This window comes from Epinephelus moara, chromosome 13 (assembly GCF_006386435.1).
Source record: "Epinephelus moara isolate mb chromosome 13, YSFRI_EMoa_1.0, whole genome shotgun sequence".
NCBI classification, from domain to species: domain Eukaryota; kingdom Metazoa; phylum Chordata; class Actinopteri; order Perciformes; family Serranidae; genus Epinephelus; species Epinephelus moara.
Window position 1 is genome coordinate 29,287,874 of NC_065518.1, and position 12,822 is coordinate 29,300,695.

The 12,822-nt window shown below is 44.1% G+C and overlaps 1 protein-coding gene across 2 annotated transcripts in view; it reads right to left on the bottom strand.

The window, feature by feature from the left end:
* Positions 1–12,822, bottom strand: part of itgb4 (integrin, beta 4) — a 30,495-nt gene that overhangs the window by 2,011 nt on the left and 15,662 nt on the right. For both annotated transcript variants that reach the window (XM_050060446.1, XM_050060445.1), the window contains exons 18-40: positions 12,433–12,551; positions 12,312–12,345; positions 12,011–12,205; positions 10,996–11,099; positions 10,843–10,901; positions 10,651–10,674; positions 10,391–10,539; positions 9,507–9,686; positions 9,184–9,332; positions 8,683–8,890; positions 8,262–8,579; positions 7,950–8,122; positions 7,659–7,839; positions 7,177–7,314; positions 6,906–7,088; positions 6,682–6,810; positions 2,849–3,016; positions 2,615–2,764; positions 2,070–2,204; positions 1,726–1,875; positions 1,130–1,318; positions 857–1,012; positions 586–750 (exon numbers count right to left, since the gene is read on the bottom strand). In XM_050060446.1, coding sequence (XP_049916403.1) covers positions 586–750; positions 857–1,012; positions 1,130–1,318; positions 1,726–1,875; positions 2,070–2,204; positions 2,615–2,764; positions 2,849–3,016; positions 6,682–6,810; positions 6,906–7,088; positions 7,177–7,314; positions 7,659–7,839; positions 7,950–8,122; positions 8,262–8,579; positions 8,683–8,890; positions 9,184–9,332; positions 9,507–9,686; positions 10,391–10,539; positions 10,651–10,674; positions 10,843–10,901; positions 10,996–11,099; positions 12,011–12,205; positions 12,312–12,345; positions 12,433–12,551 — 3,456 coding nt within the window. The remainder of the gene's footprint in view (positions 1–585; positions 751–856; positions 1,013–1,129; positions 1,319–1,725; positions 1,876–2,069; positions 2,205–2,614; positions 2,765–2,848; positions 3,017–6,681; positions 6,811–6,905; positions 7,089–7,176; positions 7,315–7,658; positions 7,840–7,949; positions 8,123–8,261; positions 8,580–8,682; positions 8,891–9,183; positions 9,333–9,506; positions 9,687–10,390; positions 10,540–10,650; positions 10,675–10,842; positions 10,902–10,995; positions 11,100–12,010; positions 12,206–12,311; positions 12,346–12,432; positions 12,552–12,822) is intronic.

The following is a 12,822-nucleotide window of genomic DNA, read 5'->3' on the forward strand; positions in this document are numbered from 1 at the left end:
TTAGTGATTGTTGGAACAGTGGAAAGATGAACCAAGATGTCTTTTGTGAGCTTTATTTTGTTTCTGTCAACTTTGAATGAAGTGTCTTTTACAATGATGAAATTACTGTTTATTTAAATGGAGTCTGGTGGGTTTATTGATAGACATTTTGGGATCTTACTCTTTAACAAAAATGTCTATCTCTGTAGGGATCCTTTCCATCATGTTATCAGACACTAATAATCTTTCCATGAAGCTCACTGCAAATATTCATGATCTGGAAGACATGAACCAAAAGGTTTTCTCTGGTGCCAACATCAGGCCAACATTTCCAACTGCCTTGAAATTTTAAGAGAATGAACACTTCATTTTTTACACTGTAAGCTTTGCTCTAGCGTCCCCCTGGCCTGGTCATGCTCCTATGGGATAAACAGTTTTATTTAGGACCCTATGATCTTTCCTCTAGTGTCATGATTAGGACACAGCAATTTTGGAAAAAAAAAAAAAAAGTATATCAGCATGTTTTTTGTTCATCCCCACTGTATCCCCACTATTGGGAGTTTTTAGTTTCATTCATATTCGCCTTGTCAGTAGGATTTATCTTACCTCCATCCTGAGACTCGATGGTGATGATGCCCTCCCTCTCAGGACCAAAGCCCTGTGTGGTTTGAGCCTGAACTTTAAACTTGTAGGGAACATTCTCAGTCAGGTTTGGGACGGTCAGACTGGTCTCGGCACTGTCCCCGTTCACCTGGAAGGAACGTACGTCTCCTGGAGGAAAGAGGAAACAGAGGTAAGAAAACAACATACATTCACAACAAAGACTTATGGGAACCTAGGATTAAAAAAAAAAAAGCATCTTTCCTGAAAGCCTCACCTCCACCATGCAGCTGTTCGCAGGTGACCACGTAGCCCAGGATGTCTCCGTTGGGTTTACGAGGTTTCTCCCAGCTGAGCTGCAGGGAATCAGGGCTCAGAGCGGTGAAGACCAGGGGGCCTGGGGCACTGGGAGTGCTCAGAGTAAAGGGTGAGCCTACAGAGAAAGGCGAGACAGCCAACAGAATAAAAAGAGAGACATTTTACTTCTGATAACTTGTGTCTGTGGGTTAATCCCAAGAAGCTGTGACACAAATCTCTACAGAATCAGCACCTGGCATGGGGCTGAGGGGACTCTTGGGGTCGACAGCGGACTCGATGGTGATGACTCCCTCTCTCTCTGGGCCCCAGCCCTCCTGGCTCTGAGCCTTCACCTTGAATAGGTAGGAGTGGTTGGGCAGCAGGTCCTGGATGATTACAGAGTTCTCTGCAGGGTTCGTTACATTAATGCGCTTCATCTCACCTACAGGAGAGGACACAGGTTGTTCAGCAACCGCATTCAAATTAAATATATAAAAAACAAGTTAAAAAGATTAAAGGAATACTTAACCCCCCAAATGACCACTTCACATCAATCTTCACCCCGTGCTATGTTTAATTTGTGAAACAACAAAACTGTAATTTAAATTAAATGGTCTTTTAGGGGGTGAAGTGTTCCTTTAAAATGAAGCTATTACACCAAAATCAAGACTTGACTTATATCAGTTAACGTGTAGTGTGCAGAGAACATGTATGTATCATGTTCTTTTCTTAATTTGTGTCTGAATGATTTCTGGCCTGTAATACCAAGACATATATACATTGTATCCAAATGTAAGTTCTTTATTACAGACAAGATGAAAACAAAAGGTCCTTGCAGGGTTCATTTACCTCCATTGAGCAGCTGGTAGAGCACAGAGTAGCCCAGGATGTCTTTCTCACAGTGAGGCTCCTGCCAGCTGACTTTGAGGGCGGTGGGACCAAGAGCAGAAAACACAAGTCTGCTGGGAGTGTCTGGTACACCTGGAGAAAGTCGAGCATCTGATGGGTGGTGGGGTGAAAGAACAGAAAATCAGTTAAAAACATGTGGCACGGTCTGAAAAATCCACCCAAAACACATAAAACAGAAGGTGAGATCACAGAAGCGGGGACAAAGATGACTGAGGAGGGGGGCATTATGCGTCACACCCAGCAAACACATCCAGGGCCTTCATGCTTGCACACCACAGACTTACCCTGGAGAACCCTGTCCAGATTATATAGGGCTTCATTGACGTCTGAAGACTGGGTCCTGGCCCTTGGACCCTGAGACAGGCTGTAGCTGAACTGGCTCTGAGAGCTGCTCTGCATCCCAGTGTAACCGAAACCACCTGAAGGCGCATTGAGCAGGGGGGGCAAAGGAGGAGGAGGAAGGAGTAAAAAGAAACGATGGAAGTAGCCCAGTAGGAGGGGGAGGTGGACAGGTAGGGAGTGAAGCAAAAAAGAGGTCAAATAAAACAAACAGAGCAAAGTTGAGACAAGGGGAGGGAGGGAAAAACAGCGATAGTCAGCATAGCTCCTGCAAAGTCTGTGTGGATAAGCCTGCTGTGCAGCCAACAGCCCCAACCCTGCTAACAGATGTCCAAGCCATCGGCCGCATGCACTTTCACAGTTTATCTGCCGAGGCATCTCAAATATTGCACTCCAAAGTAACATCTTTCTTTATCCAGAAAGACAAAGCTAATTCCTTTTAGATTAACTTTAGAATAAATTCAAACCCATGCTGAGATGTAAAGCTTACCTAGATCTGGGAACTTGCCCGACACGTCTCCCATGACGATGGAGTCCCGGATGTTTTCATCTGTGTAACCCCTGTTCTCTGAGCGCTTCCTCATGATGACCTCTGATGTGTGTACTCCTCCTCCCATCATGTCAGGTCTACGAACACCTCCTACAAGAAGAGAGAGAGATCAAGGATACAGACAAATAATAGCTTGTCTAAATTTTTGGATGTAATTACTGCCGTCCATCTAACCTGGTCCGGACAGGTAGGTGGTGGTTGTTTCCGTTGTATAGGAGCCGCCTCCCGTTCTGTAGTTTGAACTCAGAGTGGACATAGGAGATGACGATGCGGACAAGTTGCGTGTCGCTGATCCTCCTGGGAAAAGGAAGTTCTGGTCCCACTTCCCATTCATCATGTAATCTGTGAAACACCAAAAAAGGAGCCAGAACTGTCAGCAGACAGAATATAGGAAATATGCAGTCAGCACTCAAGCATTCGGACTTTGATTGGAACAACAAAGTACCATTGATGTCAAGCACCCAAAACCAGGCCCGGCCAATTTACAAAGGAAGCCCCAGCAGTTTCAGACCATGGATGTATAAAGAGAACTGGATACAGTGTTGGAGGTGGGGCCCCATTCATTTCTATGGAAGTTGCTCAGTGGTGCATAAGAAAAATCTGCTCTCAGGTTATACAGTTACCCAGATTTTCCACATCATTGGGCCCATCGAGCAAGTGTAACAGAGACTTCCAGTTTAGCCCTCCACTAACTTGAATGTGGATGAAATGATTTAATCGTGCAGTTCTTCTAGATAGTGAAACAAGCCATTTCCGGGTCATTGCAATACTCGCACTGTCCCTTTCACAGTGCGAGTCTAGGGGAAAAAGTCTTCTTGGGCCCCATGGCATCATGTGACGCACCCAGGAGTTATAATTCCACTGGCCACTGTGTCAAATTGACTTCAAAGCCCAGTGCTGTTCTTGGGGGCTTGTCTCGGACATATCACCCCAGTTCTACTTGTGCCACTTACAGGTTACATGAATAACATCAACAATTTAGACTGGCAGATGTGCATCATCTACCGACAAGGAGCGTAATGGCTTCTGGATTTCCATCAGTCGTGCCATCTGCAGCAAGTGCAAACCTTTTCTTTTTGTAGCTGCTGAACTGATCAACTCTGTTCTTTCAGTAGAACTGTGACTATTTATCCACATCATTAAAACTTTACACTCACTTCTTCTAGTGCGTTACAGATGTTTAGAAAGGAAAAGTAATTTCAATTAATGACTAAGAATGTATAAACACATTCGAGCAAGTATTCCTGTCCATCATATGAATGTGGTAGTGAACTAAAAGTGCCTGATTAGCTCTGAACACAGAGCTCAGGCTGATGGGAATGTCATTAGTTCTAAGGCTTTATCACATTTACTGGAAATTCATGCAGTATTTGTAAAGACACTTTACCACAGTCATTTGGATTAATAGTCTACAAACTTTTAAGTGTTGTGCCAATCAATCTGGTAGATGTTGACACATTTCTCTGTTTGACCTGGTAGTGGTGCTAGATGAAAAGTTAGGGAGGTGATTTTCCTCTGGGTGCCATCGATATCTGAATTTTCAAAGACTATTTTTTTGGCACTCTGCCTTTATTAGACAGGTAAGATCCAGAGTGAAGGGGAAGAGAGAGGGGGGACGACATGCAGCAAAGGGCAGCAGGTTGGAATCAAGCCCGCAGCCGTTGTGGCAAGGACAAGGCCTTTGTACATGGGGCGTCTGCTCTGCTAGGTAAACTAGAAGACACCCCATCTGTTCTGAATTTAATGACAATCCATCTATTAGCTGTTGAGACATTAAACATGTTAACATCATGATGGCACTATAGGAAAAGTTAGTAGATCACCAGAGTCATTAGGATTCATCCCCTGGAGACCACAAGCTCTAAAATATTTTACTTTTGGTGCAACTGTTATTTATTATTTGGTATAACTATGTATTTTCCAGTATATTTAGGTTACTGAAATAATCAGCTAATAGTTAAGAACCTGTTAATGTGCATGTTTATTCGCACATTACAATTTCCAATAATATGTGTCTGATAAAAACAATGCTGTCTATCCCTGCTGTGGCCATCTGGGGGGTACGGGTGCGCATTCAGTGCACATAGGCATGCTCGTGATGGCGGGCACATTCATGTATGCATGTGCATGTATAGTGTACCCTGCCAACCCTGAAAAACAGGGCTTCTCTGAAAGCCACAGTGCATTCTGAACACTGGTTTTTCAGCCAGCACAAAAGTGGTTTACCAACTGACAGACAGTGGCAGTCGTTCCTTGATCCATGCACCCAGTATTGCTAGAAATACGCTTGTTGACACTCAATTCCTTGTTTGCCTGTGGGTGGCGACTTCGACATGTCTTCATCTACAGATCTCAATAATTGCTGCTATTGCTTTGCCACGTGGAAAACTGGTCCAAGACTGGCTGAACCAGTCTGAAGCCTTCTAAATGTGTATAAAAATGTTTTTACAAACCCATTTCATAGGGTGCTTTGCATCTAAAAGGGCACATCAGAAGATAAAATCAAATATAGCTGCAAGGAAAAACAATTAACAGCTGCAAGGAAAGGTGTCATTGTGGAAACTGTCCTGCAGAGATCAGACTGTACTTAATTAAGAAGCCATTATTTCCATACAGCCGCACAGTAACTAAGCCTTTACACACAGCCGACAAGCTACCTCCAGATCACTACCTCCCCTGTGGGATGGAGAGAGGACAGACAGAGACAGGCACCTGGAAAAGCCTGCCCCCGATCATCAACTGGAGGCGGAGCAGTTGATGCCAGTGCTCCTCTCTGGGCAGGTGGCGGGAGGATAGATGGGATAGGTGCCAACTAGGCACAAGGGGACAAGGACTGAAGCCCGAAACTGAATGATTAGACAAATGTTGATATTTCTGGCAGGATCAAATCACGGAGGCAGAGAGAAACGATGGTTGCCTTGCCGGGCACCTGACTGGCCGTGCATGATAGCTGGCATGCTGGCTGCCTGTCTGTTTATCTGTGGCTCTGATGGATTGGTCTTCACCTGGCAGGAGTGTTTGGGCGTAGCTGGGGTGGGGGGCATCATCTGAGCTCGTCTCTGTGTCTGTGCTGAGCCGACTGGGAATGACGTCCACTCGCTTTTTCCATGACACCTTACGGAGATCCAGGTTGGACCCCACCAACTTGACATATTGCCAGCCTTGTATTTAGGGTCATAGGGGAGAAGCAAGAGGGCGAAGGATAGATTTGTAGCGAAGAAGTATCAACGGTTGGTTTTACGATACATTACTGTACAAAAAAGCTATCAAACACATATATGGGATTACATTATACAGTATATTTAGGTTGGTTTATGTCACAGAAGTCAATTCGGAGGCAAGGAGCAACATCAGCATTCACTTTCAGAGAAAACTGACTAAGAGCAAAAATATGGCTGCAGAAAGCAGGAGAGTGACAGCAGATTTATTTCGAGAGAAGGCCTTGTGGTTTGCGATCGTAAAGCACTACTATTGCAGATATCTGGGGATGTATTGGAAGCACATTTTGTTGCTGCCTGGCTGGGGCGTTGCCTGCAGGAAAAATGAGATTGATGCCATCCCTGAGCTTTACAACTCTTCCAGCTCCCTCTTAATGTAACTCTTGTAAAATGAGGAAGAATTTTAATGTCATAAAGAAAGACCAGAAAAGGAGAAAGAGCCAGAAAGGAGGAGTCTCATAAGTTGGGTGATTTCCTTAAGCACAGGTATGACTGACATTTTGCAGCGTTGTTCATTCCCTGGACTTCTGACAGGGCAAGGATGGCAAATATTGCATAAACACTCAGGCTAAACACTTGGCTACAGGAACAAAGCAAGATGCCTGGGAGCACTGAGAATGTGGACTGAAATAATTGGATCCATACAACAGTGATAGCTCACGCTCTTGAAGTCTGGGAGTCACATCCATCTTTCGGGAGCCAAAAATACATCACAATAGAGCACTAGCACAATGTGTTTACACTGTCAGCTGTTATCAGAAGCTTTTGGTTTTGGCTCTGAGTACCCACCATCACCAGAGACGCTGGGTGTCTTGGAGCCTGCAGGGGACTTCAGCACCTCATTGCTGTACATCAGGTAGCTGTCATACTCATCTCCAGCCTCTGCATCCACAATAGGGATATCTGGAATGATGGGAACTAGGGACAGATGGAAAGAGAGGGAAATAAATCCCCTTTCAGGGAAATACAGATTGACTTGAAGTGTTCTAGAGGTAGGTTTGCCCCTGACTTACTGGACAGAGGTCTGGCAGGCTGTGATGCCAGATTGATGGTAGCATCTCTGAATGGGCCCCAGCCTACGCTATTCATGGCACGGACCTTGTACTGGTAGGTCTGGGCGTCCTGGAGATTCTCAATCAACAGCATTCGCTTCTTGGGGTTGTCAATCTTTACTTTCTTAGCGGCGCCCACTGGCTCTGTGAGAAGAGTTAGGAAATGATGAAAATCACATGATGCAAATATTTGTAAAGTATTTTCATTATTAGGCTGGACTCAGTCTCTTACTCATATCATCATCGATGGGTGTGTAGATGACCTCATAAGCGGTAATATTGCCATTGGTCTCTGCAGGCTCCGCCCAGCTGAGCTGAGTGACAGTTGGACTGATGACGTTGAAGGCCAGACGTCCAGGTTCACCAGGCACTGGAGAAAACCCGAGCAGAAGTAGTGTGTAAGTTAAAACTTAGCCTAGTTACAACAAAAGTGTTTACAAATAGGAGATTTATACATCACTAAGTTTAAATAGGTTGCACCACACAATCTAATTCTTATGTAGAGATGAGTTGTTAAACCAGTAGTGGTCTGGTAAGGTGGAGGGGGTTGGATATTTCCTAGCAACTGATTTAGACATTGTAAATGTCTTTCCTACTGTAGCTAAGACGCTCTTTAAGTGTTAATGGTGCAACCCGGTTTAAACCAGTTATATCTACTGATATCTCCTGCAGAGCATTTCATGAACAGCAGTTAACTGAGGTCTCAGTAATTACCATCCTCCAGTGTTTGACAGCTAACAATGTCTGTATCGTGGCCATCTCCCATTGCATTGTAGCCACACACTCTCATCTCATAGTCACAATAGGGATACAGATCGGTCAATTCGGCTTGAGGAGTCTTCACATCTAAGACCTGGGCATCTTTCTCTGGGTCGCCATAGATCCAATACTTTACCTTAAACAAACAAGGAAACAAAAGATACAGCATTTGAGTAACACGGTGCCTTTTGTAAAGAAAGGTTATTAACTCAAGTTGAAGCTTCTCAACATGTAGATTTGATGTACCTTGTACCCCAAGGGGTTACCAGACACTGGGTCCCAGTTGAGGCGGATGTTTCTGGGTCCAGTTGCTTTGGCCTTAAGGTTTGTTGGGGAGAGAAGGTAACCACCAGGGGTGGTGGCTTTCGGGCTTACAAAACCCTTCTGCTGCAACTGGGCCATCTCTGGAGATCTGGCAACTGCAGGAAGTGGAGGAAGTAAGAGGATAAAACAACCATTTATCAGATACAATACCTCTGGAGAAAACATCACAACTTCAAAAACTCTACATATGCTATTATATGCTATCTTTAATTCCATGTTTGCACAGTGCCTTACCTCCATCAGTGACATTGACAAGGGTGGTCTTCCTCTCTCCGATAGAAGTGTTGCTACTTGGGTCAAACAGCTCTAAGTGGAAGGTCTCTGGCTGAACTGGGCCAGGGTGGGCCTTTGGGTCGATTGTTATGTTCTTCTCTGTCTCTCCTGGACTGAACTTTAGAGGGCCAGACAACTCAAAGCGCTGGGCCTTCTTGGTGCGCCATTTCACTGTTGCAGGGCTGTCCTGGTTGCGAGTGCGGACCACAGGGATGGTGTAGGTTGGGTCAGATGTGGTGAAGTTCTGAGTGCCCTTTTTGAACATAATCACACTGGGCTCTGGATGAAATAAGATAATGGGAAGAACAAACATTAGTGATCAGTGATTTGGGTGGGAGCAAGGGTAAGACACACTGATGCAAAGCCTCTTTAATCATTTCACCTGGTTGGTCTGCGATGGTGACAACAGTTCTCGGGTAGCGTCCCAGCTTGGCACCCTGCCGTGGGTTACTGAGATCCATGACAAACTGCTTGACTTGTTTGTCTTCTAGGAGGCCATCTTTCTCAGACAGCTCTAGCAGACGAACAGGCACTATTTTCTGGGTCTCACCAGGACCATAGGTCAAGTCTCCTTCCGTAGCCACATAGTCCTAAAATACAGAAGAAGAACAAGCTAGGAATACAGCCTACTGCAGATGTATATCCTATGAACTTTAACAAAGTGGCTACAACCTCTGAAAGCCTGTCACTTCACAAATGCCAAAGCCATTTTAGTCAGGGTGGAAGTAACAGGCCAACATGTTTTAAAGCTCAAGTCTTGGACTTCATTCTTAAACAAGTGAGAACATAATCCACATCAACTATAGGTAACAACCCCCAAAAGTTTTTGTAGGTATAGGGGTACCAGGCTAAATGTGGGGCAGTGCATAAGCCATCAGCTCACCTTCTTATCCTTGGCAGTTTGGTCCCGTGTGCGGTACGTGACCTGTGTGCGTCCATCGTCTATGATCTCTCTGCTAATTGGGATGTTAGCCACTCCATCTTGCCTACTGTAGGTGTAGGCTGGCTGGAGGAAGGTGAAGATACTGGAGGCTGGGGAAGAGGAAGGAAAATCCATTCCAGCTCTCCATTAGTTAAGATTATACACTTTCTCAGGTCATGGGATCTCCAATCAGCTATCTTCTAGTTTTCTTTGTGTGAACAGGTTTACATACAAAGCTCAAATTGGATTTTCAGGTGTAAATCTATAGTCTTAAGGTTTCTCACCATGCTCTTTGATGATGGTGATGTTGACCAAACGTTTTCCAATCTCAGCAATGCCCAGTGGCACATCTATGGCCTCCACCTGTAGCTGCTTCTTGTCATCATCTTCATCCTTGACAAAGAGAGGCACGTGAACGTCTACTGACTCCACGCCCTCTTGGAACTCTATGGCTCCCGTGGCCTCTGCAGAGGAGGAAAAGATAAGACAACAAGATTTATAGCAAGATTGATAATCAGCCCAGGCGGCAGAAGAAAATGTTGATATTGTATGTTTCTGCAAACAGATATGTAACATTTGTACATTTCATACGTAGCATATCAACATTTCTACAGTGACATAGTTCTGATTACATGTATATGAGCTGGCTTTGTCACTGGGAGGGGAAAGGGATTCCGGATAGTGTAATGGCAAATAGTATGAACCCAGGCAAGACGGCTACCAAGCTGCAGACCACTGCAGGTCAATGTTTGAGACCAACAGTGAAACTGGGTCAATTCTAGCTGCGACTGTGGCACCAAAACTGGGTGTTTTTCAGCAAGACACTGCAGCATTTCCAGCGGTTGTCGTGACAAAAGCAGGTACTTTACGCCAAAACATTATTTTTCAGTTTCACATTTAAGTGTGTTTTGTGCCTAAAACTAACCACACATTAACCACAGTGTTGTTGAAACATAAACACATGTAGAGTTACAAATTGGCTATATATGAAATTTAGAAATATAACATATCCATGGTTTGTGGAAGTGTACAATGCCAATATTTAACCTGGTGACTGGGCGTGAGATAATACAAGCTTCAGTAAAGATGAGGAAGTGATTATATTAACATTGCTACAAACTGTACAGAATTTTACTTTCATCCACACACAAAAATAGTTAACAATCACCTCTGTCTGTGGCCACAGTGTAATAGCCGGGCACCACTTTGAGATCACGAACGTTTCCAGACTGGACATTTTTCTCAGTGAGTTTGACAATATCAGGGTAGCTACTGCGGGGAGCAGCTAAGACAGTGTCCATGATGGTGTAGTCCTGCCTGAAGAGCGCAGGAGGGGCACAGAAATTAGACATGCATGACTTAGGGTTCTTCAAAAGACAATAAACTCTGGTGTAGTCTCGTATTGTATTGTATTAATCCAAATGTTACCTTTTTCCGGCATTTCTCTGCATTCTGCAAGAACCAAAACAAGTAAGTGAGAGAACAGACACATCATTTCCTAATTAGTTTTAATTCAGAGAATATTAAGAATACTGTATCTTAAAATAACCACTGAATGCAGTGCAAAAACAATTAAGGAACATAAATGTATGTAACATAATGTAGTTTAACACATCTTACCTGAATGCAGTTTTTTGCACCTTCTGGGCACCAGGAATCTGCTTGTACAGCTCATTTAGCTGGATGACAGAACATATACAGTACTCAGTGATAGAGTCATCATTGATATACAGATGTGTTAATGTGCCCGCTGTTCAACAAAAACACACTCACGTTATCGGACACGTCCTTGCGGAGCTGTTCAGCGTCTCTGGATTCGGGGCGAGACAGGTTCTCGGAGAACAACCTGTTGAGTCGGAGGGAAATCGGGAACTGGACTACAAAGAGTAAGAGCAACAGTGAAAAGAAAGCAAACAGAGGTTAGAGTTGTAACTTTCATCACTTAAAGGGAAATGTCTACTTTTCAACCTGAACTCTATTTCCCCACATTTTATGTCTCAGTGACTAATGGAAATGACATTGGTCCTGTATTGAGCAAGACTGCTGCAGGCTGGCAGCGGCGAAACAGGCTGCAATGTTACCACTTGAGGCATGTACGCACCGTTTATTTACATCCACTTAAAGTGTTTGTTTTTGCCACTGACAGGCTCTGACAATGGTATGGTACCTGTTTGTAAAGGAGCAAGATCCTTTAAGTTGAACCAAAAATAGCCCCGAAACTACCACTGCCAAAGCCACCAGACTCCATTTCAATAAACAGTAATTTTACTGTGTATGGATGCAGCATATCTTCATATCAAACTGGGTAAATTAAGGGTTTATTTCAACCAAACCAGAGCTGGTGAGTGTTGGAACAGTGAACAGACGAACCGAGATGGTTTCTGTGAATTTTATTTTGTTTTTGTCAACTTTAAAAGCAGTGTGTTTTACAATCATAAATGACTGTTTATTTAAATGGAGTCTGGTGGACTTGGCGAAAGCAATTGCAGTGCTGTTTATGATTGAACAAAAAGCATGGGATCCTTACCCTGTGAGATCTATCTCTTTAGGCATCCTTTCCATGATGTTGTCAGACACTTAGAATAATAATCAGAGCCTGTCAGTGACAAAATCAAACACTTTCAGCGGACATAAACTGATGGTACCAACATGCCCAGTATGGTTATATTGCAGCCTGTTTTGCTGCTGCTGGCTTCAGTGCTCTCACTGACAGCCTTACCCCTAACTTCTTTAGCTTAACATGCAGTAGGTCACTATATTGCGGTTGCTTAAACTTTTGATCACTTACTTGTCTCTTTAGGGTTGGGTTTAATCAGAGCCTGAGGGTGATTTGGTGGTCGGTGTACATTATCCGTGACCTTCCAGCGAACCACATCGGTTCCTTTGGGTGGGCCGGTCCTTACCATTGGTGTGTCCAGGTGGTCTGAGGTGAGCAGAGACTGGCGGAGCAAATACTCATCTTCCTTGAAGCCAACCTTGCGACCTGGAGAGTATGCAACACAAGGCGACTCAAATTCAACATGTTCCCAGGTGGTAGGATGAGGCATTTGAAGCAATAACTATTACATGTAATATGACAAAAGCCTCACCTCTATTACAGCAAGGCAGCAGGGCAAGACAGCTCTGTGTCAAGAGAAGACAGAGGGCATTATTTCCACTGAGCCTTAAACATATTCATTATTTATGAGGTGTAAATGTGAGTGTTTATACCTGACAGCAGGTTTTGCAGCAGGGGCAGAATTTCCAACAGCAGAGCAGCAGGAGTGCCAGCAGTAATAAGAGGAACAAGAGGAGTGGGAGCAACCACAGAAGGCTAGCAGCAGGACAATCTAAAGATTCGCCACAAAAATTAGAAAAAGTTAGAAACTCAACAAACACATAGAACAGTGCTGCCAGAGGTTTTACTGGCTCACATCTTTACTCCTGTTCTTAGTCATAGCGCTATTTCCAGTTAGCTACTTTCAGACAGTTCCAGTCTTTGCAGACAGCGAGCAGTTGCCAGTGTCTGGCCATGCGTATAGTTTTAGTTTTAATTTAGAGAAAATAGTTCCTACATGAAACTGCTCACAACAAGGTTTGTGGATTATCTTAAGTAACCCG